Below are 23174 nucleotides of genomic sequence, written 5' to 3' on the forward strand. Positions count from 1 at the left end.
GCCTACAAACAATACTAAACCAAAATAATTGTATGCATAAAATGATGATAAAATAATTTTATACGTGAATTATAAAACAATAGGTACATTTTTTATGAGAAGGGACATAGCTGATATTAATCCAAGTTTGAAAGTTCCTCTAAAAAATCAGCATCTAGCATAAGTTTTTTAAAATCAGGATCAACGAACACACCCTTTTTTTTTATTTGGCATCAATAAGCACTGGAAATTTTGTTTTTCTTCTTTTTTTGTAGACATGTCTGTTTTTTGATGTGCGTGCCTCCAGTAAATTGTCGTTCCATCGTTGTGGTCGTCTTCCCACAAATCTTCTTCTTTTTCCTACTTTATAAATAGGCTTAATGCCTGTTCTACTTCAGTTTTTAGCCTCAATTGACGTGTTCTGACCATCTTTTCCTCGGTCGTCCCAATGATCTTCTTCCATTTGGCGATTTGTCTATTGCTATTCGTACTATTCTATTTTCTGTCATTCTTTCGATGTGTTGATTCCATTCCACTTTGCTTCTTTTGGTCTACGCGTTTATTTCCTCTATACCACATCTTGCTCGTATTTCCTCACTTCTTACTCTGTCTCTTAGAGTTTGGTTTGTTATTTTTCGTAAGACTTTCAGTTCTGTTGTTTCCAGTAGTCTTAGTGTTTTCGCCATATCTGCTCTTGTTTCCGCTGTGTACGTCATTATCGGTCTTATTGTTGATTTATATATCCTGGTTTTCGTTTCCGTTGTGAGGTATTTGTTTCTCCAGATTGTGTTGTTGAGACATCCTGCTGCTCTGTTTGCCATGTTCACTTGTTTTTGTACTTCTTCTTCCACTTTTCCGTAGCTTGACAGTTTTATTCCCAAGTATTCAGTTTCCATCACTTGTTCTAATATTTTGTTATTTACGACTAGTTTACATCGTCTCGGTTCCGCTGATATCACTATCGTTTTAGTTTTCTCTGTTGAGATCTCCATGTTGTATATGAGCGCCGTATCTTCGAATTCTTTAATTAATCTTTGTAGGTCATCTTTATTTTCGGCTGTTATTATGGCGTCGTCGGCGTAGCATATTATCCTTATTTCCTTTTCTCTCATTCTATATCCTCTTCTTTTTTTAACTTTCTTTATGATTTCATCCATTATCAGATTAAATATTAATGGGCTCAGTGAATCTCCTTGTCTAATGCCAGTTTCATATTTCATAGGTTGCGATAGTTTTCCTTTACATCTTACCATATCTATGTTATCTTTATATATATTCTCAATGGTTTTTACTAAATCCAGTGATATTCTCTTTTCATATAATAAATGTATCGCGTCCCGAATTCTCACTCTATCAAACGCTTTCTTCAAATCTATCAGACACATATATGCTGGTTTATTCCAGCGCCTTTTCTTTTATTTGTCTTATTACAAAAACTGCATCCGTGCATGATCTTCCTGTCCGAAATCCTTGCTGTTTCTCTTGCAGAGATATTCGTTCGTTTATTTTTGTCGATATTATTCTTGTTGTCAATTTGAGTGTTGTATTTAATAGATTTATTGCTCGATAATTATTGGGGTCTTTCTTATCTTCTTTTTTGAAGAACATCACCATGATCGCTCTCCTCCATTCATCTGGTATTCTGTTCGTGGTGATTATTTTATTAATAAGAAGTTGCAGTTGTTGTACAAGGTGATCACCTCCATATTTTAAGAGTTCATTTGGTATTTGATCTTCTCCTGGTGACTTTCTGTTTTTTAATTTTTTTATTAGATCTGTTTACAAATCTTCTTATTATGTATATTAGATTCTTTAGTTTTTAAACCAACCTTAAAAAAAACTGGTATGGATGACTTTTGTTGCTATTATGTAGGTAGAATTTCAATCTTTGAGCTTATTTTATTAAAATTAATAAAAAGTCGTACCTGATCGATGACAAATTCAAGATGTAGCTCACAAAACAAACCTTTACACATCGTCACAAAAGAAAGTGTATTGTCTTTCGAAAAATATGCTTTCAATTTTTCTTCTACAGATCGAAAACTGATTTTAACTGATTTGAAACTAATGGTATCAAAAGAAAACTATTAATTTTTTAGATTTAGAAGGATATAGGATCGTATATAAAATCGTTTAGCTCCTAATAAGTTAAATAGTTCAGTTAAATGACTTCTTTTTACTTGCGATGTAAATTTAAACTCAAAATGTGATGAATTGTCGCAGGAAGATGTTGACTTTTAGCAGACTCTTGTGATGGTATCATTATTTTCTGCTCTGGCGAAAAAGCTAATAAGTGTACAGGAATTCCTGGAACAGTCTCTATAATTGATGACACTTTAGGATATTGTATCGGGTTTTTTGATTTGAAATAATAAATTCGTTAGATAGAAATACCAGTTATTGTCATAGGCAATTAATTTTAAATAATCACTTTTTTTATACCCCAGATACTTTTAAAATTAAACACTTTATCTCATAAAAGATATTACCTCCTAACACTACTTAACGTCTTGCAGAATAATGTGTAATTTTAATACCAACTTTAAGCGTTATAAAACACCTTGGCTTCGTGGTAACTTAAAGTGTTAATACTTGCATTCACGAGGATTATTTCAGATGAAAACAGATTAAAAAGTTTGTCTACGTTTTATTGCCGTGTATATTTAATAAACTTATTAGTAGACATAGGAAGAATACACGAAAACTAATCGAAAGTGAAATAATTGATATTAACAAATGGCGGTAATAATTAACATAAAAAAAAGAGTGATAATATAAATTGAACAAAATATTTGATAGCGACTAGGTGTTGGAATCATAGTAATGTATTTGAGAAAATAGCACAAACCTGATAAGAAACCAGATTTGTGAATATTTTGTAGTTATGGTCCTCCGTACATTCTCCGTACTACTCCGTAAGGAAGTTCTTGGTGAAAGAAATATAAATAAAAATAAATCGTTCACAAGGCAAAGAACTCCATGGTTTTGTACAGAAGTAAAGGAAAAATGTAAAGAAAAGAAAAAAGCTTACCTGAAATACATTTTAACCAAAACACAACAGGCGTACCATAATTACAAGACAATTAGAAACGAGACACACGCACTTGTAAAAAAAATATAAAATGATCACTGGGAACGCATTTCGAAAGAAATGGAACATGATTTTTACGGTCTGCAAAAGGAAATATGGCGCTTTATAAGAGGTAAAAGAAGGGAGGTAAAGAAACTAATGGAACCAAAACATATAGAGAAGGATACGTGGATTAACTACCTAAAAAAGCTATATCGATAGCCTAATGCTGACAGATCGTAACCCACCAAAAATTGAAAATTCATATTTTTGTGGCAAAGGCAACCAACCGTGCATCCCTATATGCTGTTAAATTTTCGTAACCTAAATAAAATAGTAAGGTGGCCATTCCCGCGATTTCTAACAAGTCCTAACCCGCTCGCGTTGTTTGTTTACTTCCAACTCATCTTATCCCACAGTGTAGCTTGAATGGCAAAGCGTGTTGGTAGTAATTCGTTTGACGTTTTGGGATAAAAACAAGACAAAACAGTCAAGAATGTTAGGAAGGGAATATACTGGTTATAGAAGGCTACAAAACATTGTGAAACATGATATTCTACGCCCTGAACGTAAAATAAAGCCAGCCTGTGTCTCCAAGTTTTGCGCTACCGCGCCGACTCGCTTTTGCCAAACAATATCAGAAAACTTAAGAAAAGAAATATTTTTAAAATTTTGGGAAATGTCCTGGGAACAAAAAAGGATTTTCTTCGCTCATATGGTTACATACAAGGAGAAAAAAAGATGTTATGTAGATGGACCTTCCAGGCGAAGTGGTACCTACGAATACTTTCTGACAGTAAAAGGCGATAAATTACAAGTATGCAAATTGATGTTTCTTAACACACTAGGAGTAGGAGAAAAGATGGTATAGAACTGGGTAAGTGCGGCACAAAAAGATGGATTTCTAGAAAGTTGTGACATGATGCAAACAAGGATCAAAGAAAAAAGAGAGTCTACACCAAAAGCAAAATAGGACATTTTGCGAGTACAGAATTTACGAGAGTTTCTGAACAGCCTGCCTAAAATAGAGAGCCACTATTGCCGCAAGTCTACTGGAAAGTTATACCTGGAACATAATTTCAAATCGAAAACTAAAGTATATAATCTTTATAAAGAACAATATAAAGACAGGGAGGTACCATTATCAAATTGTAAATTCTCTACAGAATTTGACGAAATGAATTTAGCCTTGTTTAAACCACGCAAGGATCAATGTGATATATGTTCATCTTACAAGATGAAACAGGTTACAGATGAACAATACGCATCCCACATTAGTGGGATGCGTATGCCCCAACAATTTGGAATGAGACTGAGGCAGACCTTGATTCATCTGTATTCACTACGTGTTTAATAAAACATCTAGAACAATATTTAAAAAGAAAAATGTTATAATATTCTCGGACGGCTGTGGTTATCAGAATAGGAATGTCGTCCTTGCGAATGGTTTATCGGTTTTAGCTTCCAAGTATGAAGTCGAGATTGAGAAAAAATTTCTAGAAAGAGGCCACACTCAGATGGAGTGTGACTCTACCCACAGTCTAATTGAACGAAGACTAAAAAATCGGCAAATATTCCTACCCTCAGACTATATTTCGGTAATATCAGAAGCCAGGAAGAATCCTGCAATTTTGGAAGTATCCTATCTCACCCACACTTTTTTTCTAAACTACAATGACTCTAAAAACTTTCGCTACAGCTCAATTCGTCCAGGTAAATCAAAAGGAGATTTGAAGGTAACAGATCTTAGAGGCTTAAAATACCTACCAAATGGGGATATATTATACAAAGTGGCCCATGATCAAAAATATGAACTCCTTCCTCAGAGAAAGAACACCGTCAATCACGATTTGGTTTACGATCAACTTTATTCGAATAGATTAAAAATAACCACAAAAAAATGGAAGAACCTTTAAGATCTAAAGTCTGTATTACCTGCAAATGTGCACTACTTCTATGATACGCTGCCTCACGAAGACTTAATCAAAGACAATAACAAAAATCAAAAAAAGAAAGCCAAGATTTAAACTTATTATTTAGTTATTTTATTTTAATGATTCCTAAAAATGTTAACTGTAACGTTGTTTAAATGGTATTCGCTTAGTTTGCTATATTTTATTTAAAGTAAACACACATTTGTATCTGTTTTTATTTGAAATTAATAAAAATAAAAAAATAAGGATTATGATTTAAAATGACGTAAACCACACTTTTATGAGAACACCTTGAGTTATAATAACTACTACATTTTCTAAGAGTTCGATATACTCGTAAGCCGCCATGACGTTGGTTACAATATGTCGTATCACTTAGTACCCTGATCAAAATTAAACAAATTTATATTTTTACAATAAACTCACTTAGTAGCAATTACATAATTATTTATTTAAGAAAACATTACACAAGCAATCTTTTATAATTATGCTATACAGTTTTTTGTGCCTCTTGTAAAATTTTCTAAAATTGGGTTACGACCTATCAGCATTAGGGTATCGATATGCAGAGGAAGAACAAAGGACGCTAGAACCGAAAACATCAGAAATTACCACAAATAAAGAACGTAATAAGGGTGATTCATTTAGAGGTACTTTTTTCAACAAGAAAAAACAATGAAAAAAATAAATTGTATTTGAAAATATTTATTATCATACAAAAGAACCATTCTTTACAATTACTTCTTAAAGATAATTTCTTTTAAATGTTGGCCATGACTACGATTAAGTTGGTTTATTCTGAAGTTTCAATTCTCGATGGCTCGTTCCAGCATTTCGATTGGTATTTCACCAATGACTCGAGTAGTATTGGCCTTCAATGCCTCAATCGTATCTGGTTTATTCATGTAGACCTTGGACCTTAGGTAGTCCCAAAAGAAAGAGTCTAGAGGTGAGATGTTACAGGATCTAGGCGGCCAATTCACTGATCCAAAGCGTGAAATAATTTGTTTACCGAATCGTTCTCGCAGTAAAGTCATGCTTTTACGGGCTGTATGGCAAGTGGCGCCATCTTGTTGGAACCAAATGTCGCTGAGACCACGAGCTTCAATTTCAGGTACTAAATAGTCCGTTATCATGGCACGATAACGGTCTCCATTCACATTAACATTCTGGCCGGCCTCTGTTTTAAAGAAATATGGATCAACGATTCCACGAGCCCGTAAACTACACCAAACATTTGTTTTTTCAGGATGTAATGGCAACTCTTGAACCTCTTTGGGTTGTTTATCACCCCAAATATGGGCATAATATTGGCCGCAGAACAAGCAGAATTGCTTATAAAGAAGAAGAAGAGAAGAAGTAGTGTTTTGTTAATTCCGTTGCTATCTCATCTTCTCTGGCTGTCTGTTGTTTCGAAGATTTTGAATTTCTTTTTGTGCGTCTTGTGAGTCAAAAAATATGTAGCAATAGTTTAGATAAAACAATATTTTTATATCTTGCATAATTAAGTAAGCATGTATGATAAAATCTAAACAGAAATATTATAAAATAACTTCTTGTTGCAGACGCTAAATTTTGGGTTGGTCGTGGCAGCAAACCTACTCCACAAGGTATCCGAGTCCCCGACGAGAACGGCAAAGAAGTACCTCTTAGAAGATATGACCGCAAAACGGTGGTTCTTACACTTCCGGGTGATTTGACAGTTTTTGACATTGGACATTTTGGGATCTGGTGCGAGATGTTTACTGTTGACTTTGGTCATGTGCTTATACCCCAAGAACTGAATATTCCACCGTCTTTAAAAATGCTGGGTGTCAGTCCTCAGGTAAGGGAAAATGTTTTTTACTTCATTGTTTAACATATATTTTATGCGCTTTCTATGACGCTAAAATTATGTGTATTGCTAACATGCCAATTTAATAAATGTCTTATAGATTCTTATCACTACAACTGAAGAGATAACTCTATCTATTTGTTATCACGAGAAGCACAATTTATCTGTCAACCACGCAACTCTACTATAGATGCCTTGCATTTCAACATCTCATTGAAATATATTAAAGTTGCCGCAATACAAAAGGGTATATCATTTTCCATCCATAGGATCAACACTGGATCAAATATTTACAGTCAAACAGATCTTGAATAAATCATGGGAACATGACATTGATGTTCACAACGTGTTTGTAGACTTCAAACAGGCATACGACTCAGTCAAAAGGAACAAACTCTACAGTATATTGGCTGAATTGGCAGTATTGGCAGTAGCTGAATTGGCTAATTAGATTCATTATAGCAACAATGGATGAAACTGAAGCATGTGTACGAATACAAAAACACCGGACAGACTTTTTCAAACTTTCGCAGGGAGCAAAGCAGGGAGATAGAGAGGGCCCTAACTGTGTTTAACCCCTCACTAGAGTATGCGATTAGGCAAATGCAAACTGGACAAGGAAACCTTCTGACCAACCGGTAGCTACTGGCAGCTTATGTCGATGATATTAATATAAGGAATAGAACATCAACAAGAGCACAGGAAACATACGCAGAGTTAAAAACGCAAACAAAAACGCTAGGTCTGGAAATTAACACAAACAAAACAAAATTAATGATACAGACGAAAAGAAATATAGTCCCACAAACCATTGTACATGAAGATGACATTGAAACGGTTGGAAATTTTACATACCTGTGAGTAGACATGTATGCCGACGGATCAGAAGACGGAGAAATACGGAAGAGAAAAACGCAGGCAAACAGAGCGTATTTTGTCCTCTCCCATATATTTCGGTCTAGAAATGTCCACCGAAATACAAAGATGAAAATCTATAAAACCTTAATTCGGCTAATAGCATGCCATGGCAGTAAAGCATGGGTCCTGAAAGAAACATCCAAAAGCAAACTTAACATATTCGAAAGGAAAGTACTGAGGAGAATACGAGGACCTGTGAGGGAAAACGGAATCTTCAAAAGTCGATACAACAACGAGCTTTATCAACTTTATAAGGAAACACCACTGTCAGACTTTATTAGAATACAAAGATTGCAATAGGTTGGACATGTGATAAGAATGGGAGATGATAGGCTACCAAAAAGAGCACTGAATGCTAGAATGCAGTAAAAAAGACCGGATGGAAAGCCAAGAAAGCGCTGGGAAGACACAGTGAACAGCGACGCACATGCCCTTTTGGGAGTCCGTGTAGGGAGAAGATCAGCCACAGACAAGCCAGAGTGGAGGCAAAAAATAAAGGAGGCTATGGCTCAATTTGGGCTGTAGTACCGTAGAAGAAGACGAATATAACTCTCCATCATTAAATGGATTCAATCTATGCTCAGTACTAGAAATATAATAATCTACTTAGAAGATCAGTCGGCACTACAAGAGAATTAAAAGTTTGTTTTTAAGGAGGAGTCCTATCATCTCTACTATGGTCGATAGGGGTTGACGACGTTTTAACAAAACTCAAAAGAATTTATACTGGACATCTAAAGATTTTAAGAATTGAAACAATCCATGAAGATGCCCATAAATAAATGTCTGCAAAACGAGATTTCGAGCTCAAGCTAAATTTGATTATAAACGAACAAGATTTAACACAAAATGAAATCTCAAGTGCTCTAAGGTTTTACACTGATGAGTCAAAAACATACGATGACGTAGAAATAAGAGTTACTGTTCCTAACACCAGACTTTCAATAGCACTTTGAAATTCTCCTACAATATTTTAATCAAAACAGCTAGTAATCAATTTTTGTGCCTATAAGTACATGAAAAAACGCTTTAATTTAGCCAAAATAGTTATTACTTTAGACTGTCTAGCAACATTCAAAACTTTGAAGTTTATAAAAGTCTGTAACATTTTGGAACTGCCAACAGTACCTTAAGCGACTCGCCAAAGTACCATAAAGTAACTCGGGTGACAGGATATTAAGGAATTATTAGTTAAGAGATTGCTGATACTTTTGTTAAAAAGAAGCAAATTCTCCTTTTATTGGACCAAGAGAACGTTCTTAAATGCTAAAATAAAATTAGTGTAGTCATTGAGAAAATATTACAGCCAAAGGCAAGCAAAAATATTGCAATGAAGGTTGTGATTTCTCCTTCTGCCTTTTTGTAGATCGTGTAGATAAGAGTACTATTCCATTGATTCGGCATTTGCTCCTTTTGTCCAATGGCTAATGTTACGCGGAAGAATGTTAATTGAAGTCTTTCGCCGCCTTCCTTACAAATCTTAGCTAATATACCACTTTCTCCTGTCCTCCTCTCATTTTCTATGTCTCTTATTACTTCTTTAATTTCAGTCAGAGTTGTGTTATCACATGTCCCCTCATCACCTTCTTGCCAATTCCCATTTTAATCCAGGTCTGCTTGTTGGTCTGTATTTAACAGATGTTCAGAAGTACTCCGCTCATCTATCGAATTTCTCTGTAGTTTCTCCTTAAAGTAAATCTTTGTTTCTGCAATACTTTGTATTATTCCTTTTAGTTTTTCTGGATTTCTTACCATCTTGGTAGAAATTTGTTACCTCTTTGTTTATGTTGGTTTTTTCTATATTTTTCAATTGCTTTTCTAGCTGTCTCTTTTTCTTTTCTCTTCAAATTCTTTTAACTTCTCTTCGTCTAGCCACATCATTGATTGAACCAATCTTGACGTCTCTTTACATGCAGTTCTCCTATATACTTTTTCGCTGCTTCCAACACGGCTTTGTGTATGGTCTCCATTCTTTTTTTTATTTACTGTTTGACTAGGTTTTCTACCCCTTTATTTATTTGTGTCGGGTCTTGTTTCTGAGGCATATGCCATTAGTGTTCTTACACTGGCTTTATAAATTCTTGACTTCATCTCAGTGTTAATGTGTCTGTTTCGCCATATAGTGTTATTAAGGCATCCTGCCAGTCTATTTGCTTTTTGTACTTGATCTCTCACTTCTTTGTCCAGGTTTCCATAGCTGGACAGTGTAATTCCTAGGTATTTTATTTCCATTACTTCTTCAATACCGATGTCATCAATTTCTATTATACATTCGGTTGGTTATTTGCTGACTACTATTGTTTTAGTTTTCTGAGATGAGATTGTCATATTAAATTATTTTAATCTTATGTTAAATCTATGGACCAGTCTTTGCAGACTATCTTCATCTTGGGCTATCAATATTGCGTCGCCTGCGTAACAGAGTATCTTGATTTCGTTGTTTCCCATTCTGTATCCTCTTACTTTGTTAACGGTTTTGACGATTTCATCTATGATCAAATTGAAGAGCATGGGGCTCAATGAATTCCCTTGTCTTATTCCGCTGTTTATTTCTACAGGTTCTGTAAGTTTTCCATCTATTCTGATAGATGGTAGATGTTTTCGATAGTTTTTATAATATTTAGGGGATCTTCTCTATTATACAGAAGATGGAGTACATCTTTGAGTCTTACTCTGTCAAACGCTTTCTTTAGGTCAATCAGACACAGAAATACTGGTCTATTATACTCTAGTGATTTCTCAGTAATTTGCTTTATAACGAATATTGCATCTGTACACGATCTTTCTCTACGAAAACCCTGTTGTTCATCTGCCAAACTTATCCTCTGATTTATTAGCACTTGTAAAATTTTAGTTGTAAGTTTTAGCATAGTATTTAACACGTTTATATCTCTGTAGTTTACTGGCTGTTTTTTATCTCCTTTTTTGAATAGTAGAATTAGTTCGCTCGTTCTCCATTCTTCCGGTATTATCTTCCGTGGTAATTTTACGTGTTTCCTGTTCTAGCGTCGTTTGTTCTTCCTTTGCATATAGCTTTTTTAGGTAGTCAATCCGCGTATCCTTTTCCATGAGTTTTGATTCTGTTAGTTGCTTTACCTCCGTTCTTGGACCTCTTATGAAGCGCCATATTTCCTTTTGCAGACCGTAAAAATCATGTTCATTTTCATTCAAAAAGCGTTGCCAATTATCATTTTTTTATTTTTCTTACAAGAGCATGTGTTTCGTTTCTAATTGTCTTGTAATTATGGTATGCCTCTTCTGTTTTGGTTGACATGTATTTCAGGTATGCTTTTTTTTCTTTACATTTTTACTTTACTTCTGTACAAAACCTAACGAAGTTAGTAATAAAAAATATTATAAATAAATTTAAAAAATTTTCAGTAGGTATTTTCAGAAGCCATCGATGAAATTTCTTATCACACATCTCGCAAATGTTAAATCTAAACGAAAAAAATAGACCTTATAGAGCCCTGAAATATAACAATAACAACCGCATTTTGTAAATTGCAAAAATCAATTTTTTAATATATAAATAGAAAAATCATAAATTGATTATTATTTTTTCATCAAATTTTGTGAATATCTTAAGGGTATCGAAAGCCAATAAGGAAACAAGTTTATTTTTAACTTAACTTAACTTTAAGTTAACTAACATCTTAGCTTTACATCAACACTATTTTTTCTTTCTTCTGTTTCGATATCTCGTATTTGCTTGTGTATCTTTATTTCGTCGATTGTTTGAGTTGATCCGATAAATATTTCAGTACAAAACCATAAGATGAAATAATTTTCCAATAAATATATTCCTAACAGGAAATTGAATACTTAATAACACTTATGTATAAAAATAATATATCTCGCACAATACCAAGTAAAAAATATATTTAATTGCAAGACTCCCGATAATATGTAACCATTTCAAAGACCTACTGCAGCATCCTATTAGATAACACTTCTTATACTACTTGTATTAGTTACATAAACTCTAAATAGCAATTACCACTTAGGTACTGGTTGTACGGACGCAATCCTCTCATTTCAATAAATTATAAGTACCTACACAGTAATTTCTAGCATATAAAAAATTGTTTTCTGAATAAAACCAAAGTTATTTACTTGCATAATATTTGAAGAAATATTGCCATAAAAGCAATTGCAAATGTTATCTCCCTTGTAGATGTCAAGGAGACTTTCACAACTGTGATCTAACTCGATGCACTTTAAACTAAGAAATGTCACATAAGGATGAATGTGAAAAAAATTTTGATCGGTCGATGGAATCATCCTCCCCTTCTACGTCATTGTGGAATGTAATATATATATATATATATATATATATATATATATATATATATATATATATAAGTACATACTTAAAACTTTAGTATATACGTAAAATAAAAAAATCTTAGTACAGTAGACTCCCTCTTAACCGGCCACCTCGGGAACAGAGCCTGGTCGGTTGACCAAATGGCCGGTTAATTCGATGTGCAGGCATTTTCATGAGAAAAATCAAGTACATACATACCTATATCAAACACATGTACAGGAAGCTGTATATTAATAAAGATCACGGAGTATACAGTTGAAAAATACTATTTATTTCTATGTACATATTTAAATATTTTACAAACTTGTTTTAAAAAAATCGGTAACTTTCTTCTATTTCTTGACATTAAGTGAATTTTTAAAAGCTATATCTCTCCATTTTTTTAAAACCAAGACGTCTATTGAAGATGACCCAAGTTGTTATTCAATATACTTCAATGCCACCTCCATTGCAGCCCTCGCTCCGGTGTGGGACCTTTTCCTCTCCGTCAACATCATCATCATCAGTCTCCTCATTTTCATAGGGCTCTTCATGTGTTGCTAGTGTAATTATTTTGTCGTCTGTCAAAAATTCGTTTTCAAGTTCCTCGTCACAGTTCATCCATTCTTCAATATCTTCGGCCTGCAATTGGACATATTCGGATAACGTTTGGAGATCTTGAAGAATGGTGATAGAATTATCTTCTTCGTGTGATTGTTGACACTCAACAATTTCCTCAATGTTGGCCCAAAGTTTCCGCCAAGACTTAACGAAAGTAGAAGCAGGAATTTCTTGGAAGGCTGAAGCTAACATGTAAATTACGTCCTTTAAGTTAATTTTTTTGATGATATCAATAAGATTGAGATCTTCACTTTCTGCGCATTGTAAAATTTCGGACAGTAATTTACGTCTGTATTATCTTTTCAAGCTTTCAATAACCCCTTGAACCATCAGTTGCACCAAGCTTGTCACATTAGGAGGAAAGAAAGATAATTTTTATGTCATCTGTCTCACATGTTAGGTTTCCAGGACGAGTTGAAGCATTATCCAGAAGTAGGACTGCTTTAGTGGGAAGATTTACACTCTTAAGATGGCGCGTTACTTTCGGAACAAATGCACACTCAAACCATTCTTTGAATAGATCAGCGGTCATCCATGCTAATTTTTGTGATCTGTAGAATACGGGGAGGGACGATGGATGCAAATTTTTAAATGCACGCGGTTTAGTGGACTTAACAACAATGAAAAGAGGAATTTTGTGTGTTCCTGCTGCATTTGAACAAACAGCAAGTGTAATGCGCTCTTTATTCTTTTTAAATCCAGAAGCCGATTTTTCATGACGTCCCAAAAATGATTTTTCTGGAAGCATTTTAAAATTGAGACCCGTCTCATCCATGTTATATACTTGTTCGGGTTTTAATTTTTCCATTTTTATAATTTCTTTAAACTTGGAGGTAAAATCAGTTGCACCTGAAGTGTCTGCAGACACTTTTTCTACACTTACGTGTTCATAATTAACTCCGTGACGTGCCTTCCAGCTTCCAGCGAGTCAGCCAACCTTCATTTGCAATAAATTCGCCTCCGTCTATAATTTTGCTGTGTATCTATACATAAAGCCTTAATAGGTGTACCCCTTCGCCGTTCTTGAAGGAACCATAACCAACCAAAGAGCTTCATCTTCTATCTCGAATTTCGTTTTTTTTTTAGTGCATCTAGTTTTTAGATTTTTATCTGATTCCATTTGGGCGCAAAAATCCTCGATTGAACGCCGATTCCTTCGCCAGTCATTCACTGTACTTTTCCGAACATTCAATTCTGAACAAATTTTCTTTACCGATTCACCTTTGTCGGAGCTTGATGATCGTCTCGTACGCAAAACAATAGGAAGGGGGAGTGGCCGGTTAATACGACGGCCGGTTAAAGGACGATTCAAACACATCAGTCACGTCTCGTCACAGTCCCGGCGCCGAACCGAACAATCCGTTATACAAAATATTCTTTATTAGAAATACGCTGCTGGCATTCACATTCATCAGCACCATAATGATGGTGCTGATTATAAGGTTACTAGTCAAATGCTTCCGGATTATTTGTTTTGTACTATCAACTCTTTCTTTATTAAACTAATAATAAATTTATCTAATTTTAATATTATATAAAATATATATGCCAAATACTTACATTAATACTTGCTTTAATAGCTAGCTTAGGTGAATAGAGCTTGTGGGTTTAGCAAGTGTCCCTCCACAACACGATGTTTAATAAATGTTTCTGTTGTTACAGAAGCTACACCAGGTTCAAGCGCAGAAAGAGCCGAGTACAACAGGGTCGAGTTCGAGGCCGTTTGTAGGGGGACACTTGCAGGCTACCACGTATCGGCCACCATCTCTTTTCCAATTTTTCGGTATCGGACGAAGGAACGACGATGTTAGTCAACAGAATTCGATCAGTTACGTTCCCAACGAACAGCTTAGGTTGCAGCAACAGCAACAGTCGCAGTATCAACCGTTTAATCAAGTGCAGCAAACTGTGCAGAATCAATATCAAGATAATCAAGGTCGAAATCAACAAATTTATCACACTAATAACTACCAGCAATCTCAGGAACAAAAATTGTTAGAGCTACAACAGTTACACCGGTTCGGTCACTTACAACAGAACACTCAGTTTCAATATCAGCAACAACTAAAGCCACAAATCAATTACGCACAACAAAACGTCGATATTAAACCGTCCATTTCACTACAATTTCCACAAAACTTTGCACAAGAACAGATATCCAGGCGATCTTTTCAACCTGAACAAGTTGCTCAATATAGCAACATTCCTCAGGCGAACTTTGCCCAACATCACCAAAATAGAAGGCAGTACGAGGAACAACAAGTATATGACCGCCTTCTACAAGAGAAGAAATTACAAGAAGAGCAACAACTAAGAGCTCAGTTGAATAGGCAGTACAACAGATTTCAGTTAAACGGAAACTACAACCACTTGGGATAGATTAGGTTTTTTAAAGAGATCTCTAGGTGTGGAGTTAGTTTATATGTATATTTATTTTAGACCTTTTCTTCGCATTTATCTTAAGCCAGCAGTATTACCGTTTCTTTGTGTCCTTTACAACACTTACAAAAAACGTTTAACATAAGATACTCAGGTAGGGGAGGAGTCAGGGATCTTTATCAGTGGGCAATCGATTAAAGCATGCGAAGTAATTACGATATTTGAAATAACCATTACAGTGGCTAATGCTTTCACCAATGGATATAATTTTTCTATTTTGACAATCAAACAATATGAATTACCTATGCCTCAAGAGCGCAACCCTTTATCAGTATTTATCTTGTACAACCAATTGAAAAAAAATTGCAGATAAGTCTTCTCCTTAACTTGTGTGATAATAGGCAATAACCTTTGAATCGTGATAACTTGTTGGTTTTTACCATAGACATATAATACAACTAAACTGAGCGCTGCAATACAGGTCAGTTCCCCAGTGTGACAGAGAACTGACGTAAATCAGTACCTGATAAAGACCAGTAATATTGACAATAGATCTCTTTTTTGAACCCTCTCACTGAGTTTTCAGTTTTTTTTTTTTCAACCCTGTTTAGTGTTTGTTGCATAATTTCTTATAATTGAATAAAAAACACACTCAAAAACAATAAGAAAACAAACCCAACTTGTCCTTAATCATAATATTGTTGTTCATCTTTTTCATTATTAACCCAGCTACCGTGGATATAACTTTTTTACGATCGGCTACCCTTTGTGGACTGAAATATTTTATTCCGCTTTTAATTTAATTTGGATATAATCGATTATATGTGTACATAAAATGCTATGTATTTTTGTAATAAATGGCCAGTAAAGAGAGTAATATATTTTTGTACCATACAATTTATTTATGTATTTATTTTCTGCCAATAAAATTTATAAAATAATTTAATTAGCGTTTTAATTGTAGCGATTATTCGCGGCTTTACAATTATACAATTCACAGGTTTGTAGATTCATATATATATATATATATATATATATATATATATATATATATATATATATATATATATATATATATATATATATATATATATATAGATAACGACATTGATTTGTTGACCATAGGAATTAAGATTTGTTGCAATCCCATCTCTAAAGACAAATTCACGAGAGGATTTCAGTACAGTGCTTATAAGAAGCGACGTTGCCGCTCAGGCCGCTAGGCACGTTCATAGTCTGCACCTGTGATACAGGACCGCATTGGCCCTCCTGTACGATAATATTAAATCATGAAATCCTATTAGAAGTAAATGTAACATTATTTACAACTTCAAGATTTTGCAAATTACACAAAATTTAATAAAACTATTTTCTTTGAAATCTTTTTACTAAATTATACAGGGTGTAACAACAGAACGGAGTCTACTAGGGAAACTGCTACAAAAAAAAATTCGTAGCTCCGTAGTGGCTACAAATTTAAATTGTTAATTTATATACCGACAGGATATATACCAACTTAGATCAATTATTACTATTAACAGTCTCAACAATTATTACAAAGAAAAGTGTGTATACATCAAAGAATAAAATTACGCTAATAAAAGAATAAAAATTTATGTAGCCTAAACGCTACCTAATGAATAAAGATAAGACTTACAATAACAGTGTCTGGTCTCTACTCCATTTAGGAAAGATTGTCCTCACTGGAACTGCCGGTGTTGGCTGTGATAATCACCGGTAAGATATCTTCTTGTAGGTTGTCAGCTATCCACATTTCTTTTTTAATTCTGATGACATGCTGTATATAATTTTGCCACTGTTCAGCAGAGACATTGGCATATGCTTCATGGATGAGTTGTTGCACACGATCTTTTTTAAAGTCAGTGTTTCGGGCTGCAACCTAATGTTTAACTTGGCTCCAAACCATCTCTATTGGATTAAGCTCACAGTGATAGGGAGGCAATCGTAATACTTCTACGCCGTATTTCTCGACCAAAGTTTCGATGTTATACTTGTCGTATATATCTGCATAACTGTTTGCTACATTCAATAGTTCTGACTTTAAATAATCTTCTTCATAAAATATATCCTTCTCTCGTAACCATTCTTGAATTTGTTGTTTGTTCCAGGAGTTTCTTCGGAAATTTTGTTTGCATGAATGATATGGAGCATTATCCATTACTACCACATTTTTTTCTCCTTTTGGAAGGTTTGTTTTCAAACCAGTCTTCGAAAGACTCGCCGTTCATTTCGTCATGGTAGTCGCCTGAATCTTTTTTTGCTAAAAATACACATTCTGAATTTGGTAGAAAACCTCTATCAGATCCAACATGTAACAAGACAAATCTTGGACCTCTTTGTTTTGGATCATTTAGACCAGTAGTCAAACCTTTTAAAAATGCATCCTTATAACTGATTATGGTTGAATCCATCCATACCTTATTTACTGTATGTCCAATATTTACCCAACTTTCATCCAAATAGAAAATATTGTATCCTTGATTTCGATAATTCTGCATTTTTCTAAGAAATTTATACCTCCAATTTATTATGTCAGGACGTTCCATCATTACTGCTTTCTTTTCTCTTTTTTCATTAACAAACCCCACCTCTCGCAATATTCGATATAGAGTACTTTTGGAAAATTTAGGCAAATGTTCGTGTAAATTAACGGCAACCAGGATAGCTTTGATTGTGGGAGGTATGTCCTTTAAGAAAAATTCCATGTGAACAAGTCTTCTCAATTGGTTCCTGATATTCTCATCGTAGGTAAACTCCCGATTGGTTTCCTTCTTGGTCCGTTTGCGTGGATTTTTCAGAATTTTGGGTAAGTCTCCATTATGATCCAATCCTTCCTGACGAATTTTCCAGACTGTTCTATCGCTAAAACCCAGCGCTGTACTTGTTGTAGAAACAGTTTGTGTTGCAGACAGATCGGAATTTGTTTTTTTGTATATATCAACATATTCAAAATAATTTGTCGCGCATATAAATCTAAGATTTGTCCTTGTTTGAAACTTTTCACCTATAAATGCTCCATGTTTTTGACACAGTACATAAAAAAGGGTTAAAAATAAATTGCACTTATTTTTTGAGAAGTTAACGTATCTTCTCGAATGCACACACAAAACAGTTAAACCGTTTCTACAAACTGCAAAACTGTTATAGATATACGCACTCGTATAACAATTAGTAGATATTATTATCAGGAAAATTTTAAATGGTTATTTAATTACAACAATACCGAAATTTCTACACGGTTAAACCATTTCTACAAACGCCCATTAGTCAGTAAGCTATTCTACGAATTCTACGACTTTCCCTTCGGAGGTCATTATCGAAATACAAAACATTAATCAATTACAAAAATTTTGTTGTAAGTAAAAAAAAATCTTCTAATAATTAAATTTAATCTGACCCATTCATATCGGCAAATCAGACATATTAAACATTTTAAAGTAGAAGACATCAAAATGATATTGCCAATATTTGTGAGTTGCAAGGATTTTATTGAAAGATAGTTCATTCAATTATATAAAATCAACTTTAACTTAAAAATATCAGTCACAAAAATCATAGCATGTGATTAGTGTTTTAGGTTAAGTTTTCGTATTTTGTGCTAAGGTATCTCTAGTTACTATATAGATAACTGTTAATGAAACACCCTGTATAAATAATACTAAAATATAAATGATGTATTCTCAATATATTTTTGACTTATCTACTAATCGTGGCATTTTCTTTCTATTCATTTCAATTCTATTCCAAAGGTCTCCAAACATCCATTTCCGTAAATAAGACAACAAGAGATGTAAGAAATTTTCTATTCGTCAAATACAACAGTGCTAACAATTGATAAGGATCGAAGTAATATTTTACTCCAGAAATAGCCGAAGTTTGTAAAAATTTAATATAATTAAAGTAATATTAATACCCCGACTTTATTATCAATTTTAAACGAAATAAAATAAATTTTGCCATTATGGCCATTTTTTACTAGGGTCAGCAAAAAGTTAAATATTAAAGTCGTCTATTTTCATTTATTCTATTCAAGTCATCATACTAGGATCTCAACAAACTTTTAAAATATTTGAAATCATAATTATGATCCTTATCAATTGTTGAGCACTATATTACGAAGACGTCCGAATATTTTCTGGAACAGTCATTAGGGCAAATCAGTGAATGTTAGTGCAAAATTGCTAGTGCTCCGTGTGTAAGGGAGTGTTAAGTTCGAAGCCGGCTCTGCCACGTTGAGGCCAACGATGAACTAGCAACGCTGCAGCGTTTTCTTCCATTTGATTAACATTGTCCATAAGAGCCAACGCTGAAATCTGCTGGTGAATCCGAGTTTAGAGTATATTTATTATAATGCTCTAAAACTAATTTTTTGGTTATTTTTTAGCCTTAGTAAGTAAGTAAATAAGTAATATGCTTTATTGTCACTGAAAATTGTACAAATTTTACTGTCAAAGCTCATAACAATAAGACAAGAAAGAAGAAAAAAATCAGAATAAGAATCGTTTTTACTTTTAAATAAAAAAAAAACAATAAAATTGTTCCAAACTTAAACATAAAAAATACTACCTAATTAAGAACCTACAAACTTCGTAAAATGTACCTAACAAAAAATAATAATTAGGAAAGCAGATTAATGAATTAAGGGCTCAAATATTTCATCTTCTTGTGCTAAACAGTAACTAAATCTGTCATACAGATTTCTCCTCATATTTTGGAGAAGGCTGGTGTAATGCTTGCAAAAAAATGAAGTATTTTTGCCCTTAATTCGACTAGCTTTATGGCCCTTTCAAACTGATGTCTATAAATGTTTTCCTTGAGAAAACCCCAAAAAAAAAATCGTTAGGCGCTAAGTCACAGGATCTACTTTCTACTTTGCCGGATTTCCGATTAAGCAGAGAATATGCGGAAATAACGTTATATGATCCGAATTCTATAATCTAATAAGTTCTAGAAGTATACATGGAGAAAATATTTAAATAATTGAACAGATGAAAACTATAAACAATATAAAAACAGAGGAAACCAGTGAAAAATAGTATTCGAAACAAAACAACGATCCTGGAAAAAGAGATACTTTAACGACATTAAATAAAACTGTTAAAACTTACCTTTAAAACAAAATCTACGTAGAATATCTCTTATTTTACTGGTCTGTCAGTTCTGTTCAATTACTCGTAAACTGGTGCTTCTTTGTATCCTTTCCATCCTAATTCGCGTAAATCACTCCGGATATCTTCTGATCCCGGCGGCGTCGACCAACTCATTCTAACATACTTACACGCTATCACAAGACAGTTTCTATTAGTTAGCCATTAAGTTGTCTAAAGAGAGAATTTTGATGATTCCTAATCAATACTTGTGCTGCTTTTAATACGTAGTTTCTTGCATTTTAGCAATTACGTTTTTCACCTCCTCTTCGTTGACCTGTTTTTTATCTCACTTCTTTACTTTCACGTCCTTCTTCATATCAAAATTCATCTTTTAGGCAACTTTTTGGAATTACCTGGATCGGCCTCGAACAACTTACCCAAGAGTCTCGAAAGACTCACAGATTTGTCATCCTTATTGAACCAGAAACTGTCAATGATCCCATCTAACAGTAGTTATCAAATTTGCACTCTAACTCGTACACCGTGGAGTCCCTAACTCTAATAAATATTTTACTATTTGATGTTAAATAATTATATCAGCAATTTTTTATTTAGATTTATCTTATATTTTTGTTTAAACTATCATTAATTATATTAAATTTTTATGTATCTCACATCTTCACCACAAACATACTCCTACCTTTACCGATAATAATGACTCGACATTAACGATATGGTAGTGGATGCTGTAACAAAGAAAAGATTTGTTAGTACAGACATGAATTTTGCATTAGTTCAATTTAAAAAATTTGGAGATCGTACATAAAATATCTTCATTTTTAAGTGTCATCTCCACGGCGGAGGTCGGTAATTAGCATAGCTATTCGGACTTTTGAGACGGCTGCTCTGAAAAGTTCATTTGATGTACATCCGTATACTCTCTCCGTATACCACTCTCTCAGGTTACGCAGCCATGACCTTCTACGCCTCCCAATGCTTCTCTTTCGTTGGATCTTTCCCTGCATAATCAGTTAGAGCAAGGTTTAGTTCTCACGACGTGTAATATATCCGAGATATTCCAATTTTCTTGTTTTAATTGTATTTAAAATTTCTATTTCTTTATTCATTCTTCTCAGAACCTCTTTGTTTGTGACGTATTCTGTCCACGATATTTTCAGAATTCTTCTATACACCCATAGCTCGAATTATTCCAGTTATTTCATTGCATTTCATGAGTATTTAGGATTAAAGGTAAAAAAATTATATATTGCAAAGCATGTAGTATACTCTACTAAATTATAAAAATATTTCAGATTGTTTTGTTAATTGGGGTTACCGGCGCCTGTTCGATGCGACGAAATGGTAAAAATGAAGACTGTGGACATTGAGGATAAAGAAAATGTAATAATTATCAAAATCCCAGACAGTAAAACACGACAAATTAGATCTTTTACGATAATTGGTCAAAACTACATTAAACTGTATAAAAAGTATGCATCACTGCGGCCTGAAAATTTCACAGAAAACTGATTTTTTATCAAGTACCAAAATGGAAAGTGTTACCGAAGCGTCATGGGAATACATTCGATCAGCGCAGTAGCCCAAAAAGTAGCTAGTTATTTAAATTTAAACGATGCAAGCGCATACACGGGTCACTCTTTACGACGAACTTCAGCAACACTTTTAATTGATGGAGGCGGAAATCTAGAATGCCTCAAACGACATGGGGGCTGGAAATCAAGCACGGCTGCCGAAGGATATATAGAGGATTCAATAAGAAATAAGAACGATAATGCTCAAAAAATTTTAAACCCTCATGATTCGCCAACATCGGGAATGATTGCTGAAAGTTGTTCTCGACCATCAGTATCATCAATTACCAATGCGTATCAAGAGTCGGGAACATTTTTGCACGGTTTCAGTTTTGAAAATGCCTCATTAACTAATTGTACTTTTAATATTACTATAAATAAAAATGATGTTTAATTGTTGTTAATGACATTTGTATTGTTGCTTTGTGACATGTTTCATATTGTTGCCATGACAACATTTTTCCCTCCGACGACGTAAAGAAATGGGAAAAAAAACTGCTGCCGGAGGAGACATAAAACTTTGGCAGGATCAAGTTAGATAAGGTAATGTCATCATTATTTGACGTTTGAAGAAAAAATTATTTTCTGGATACAAATGTTCTACACTGGGAAACATGATGTTTTCTAGAATATTCAGATAAGTCTGCCCAAGAAACCTGCCATCAATACGCTGTACCATTCCCATTCTTCTATTTAAAATCCATGCCCATACATTGGCACTAAAAAGACAAGGCACATATAGAGGATTAAATCTAATATTATCTAGTCTACACACCCTAGTTTTAGCTTCTTTAGAAGATTGAAAAATTTTCTCATCTGTAAATATTATCCTGTGCCAAAAATCTTGATTTTATAGCTGATGGTTTAAAGCAAATATAAGTCTTGATTACTTCTGTTGTGGTGTAAGAGCTTGTTTTTTTGCCGTAGTTCGGTAGAAAATGCTGCAATTCGGTAGTACCTAAGACGCGATGCTTTCATTCTGCGCCAAGTTGTTGTCTTTCTTCCCGGAAACTGGGACATAATTCTTGCAGTTTTCGCATCTTCAAAAGGATTCTCCTCTAGTCTCTCCAAAAGCTCATCATCTTCATGAGCGGCAGATATTTTTAGTCTTCCAGAACCTTGCTTTCATTCGAGAGTTTTTTGTTCTCTTCATCTTTTATTAATATTCAAAACTGTTGTTCTGATTACGTTAAAATGGTTCGCTATGGCAGATAGTGACCAACCATCTTCTAATTTCGTTACAATTCTTGCTTTTAGTTCTTTGCTAGCATGTGGAGCCATTTTTTGAGGTTGAACAGAATAACTTATCTGACAAATTTTAAGATTTGGCGGTATTTATCCTTCAAAATACACTGCTCAATTTTCTACAAAAGACGCTTTAAGAGTCGTATCAGTTTTTTTAGGAACCAGCTGTACCACCGCATCAT

General features: G+C 34.0%; 1 protein-coding gene across 2 annotated transcripts in view; it reads left to right on the forward strand.

The window, feature by feature from the left end:
- Nucleotides 1–23174, forward strand: part of Skel (DM13 and DOMON_DOH domain-containing protein skeletor) — a 158380-nt gene that overhangs the window by 95266 nt on the left and 39940 nt on the right. Inside the window, exons 5-6 of one of the 2 annotated variants that reach the window (XM_072530675.1) lie at nucleotides 6549–6808; nucleotides 14328–15979. In XM_072530675.1, coding sequence (XP_072386776.1) covers nucleotides 6549–6808; nucleotides 14328–15044 — 977 coding nt within the window. In that variant the 3' untranslated portion in view covers nucleotides 15045–15979. Of the gene's footprint in view, nucleotides 1–6548; nucleotides 6809–14327; nucleotides 15980–23174 lie in introns of those variants that run through there. The other variant, XM_072530674.1, reaches the window with a different exon arrangement.

This window comes from Diabrotica undecimpunctata, chromosome 4 (assembly GCF_040954645.1).
Source record: "Diabrotica undecimpunctata isolate CICGRU chromosome 4, icDiaUnde3, whole genome shotgun sequence".
NCBI classification, from domain to species: Eukaryota; Metazoa; Arthropoda; class Insecta; order Coleoptera; family Chrysomelidae; genus Diabrotica; species Diabrotica undecimpunctata.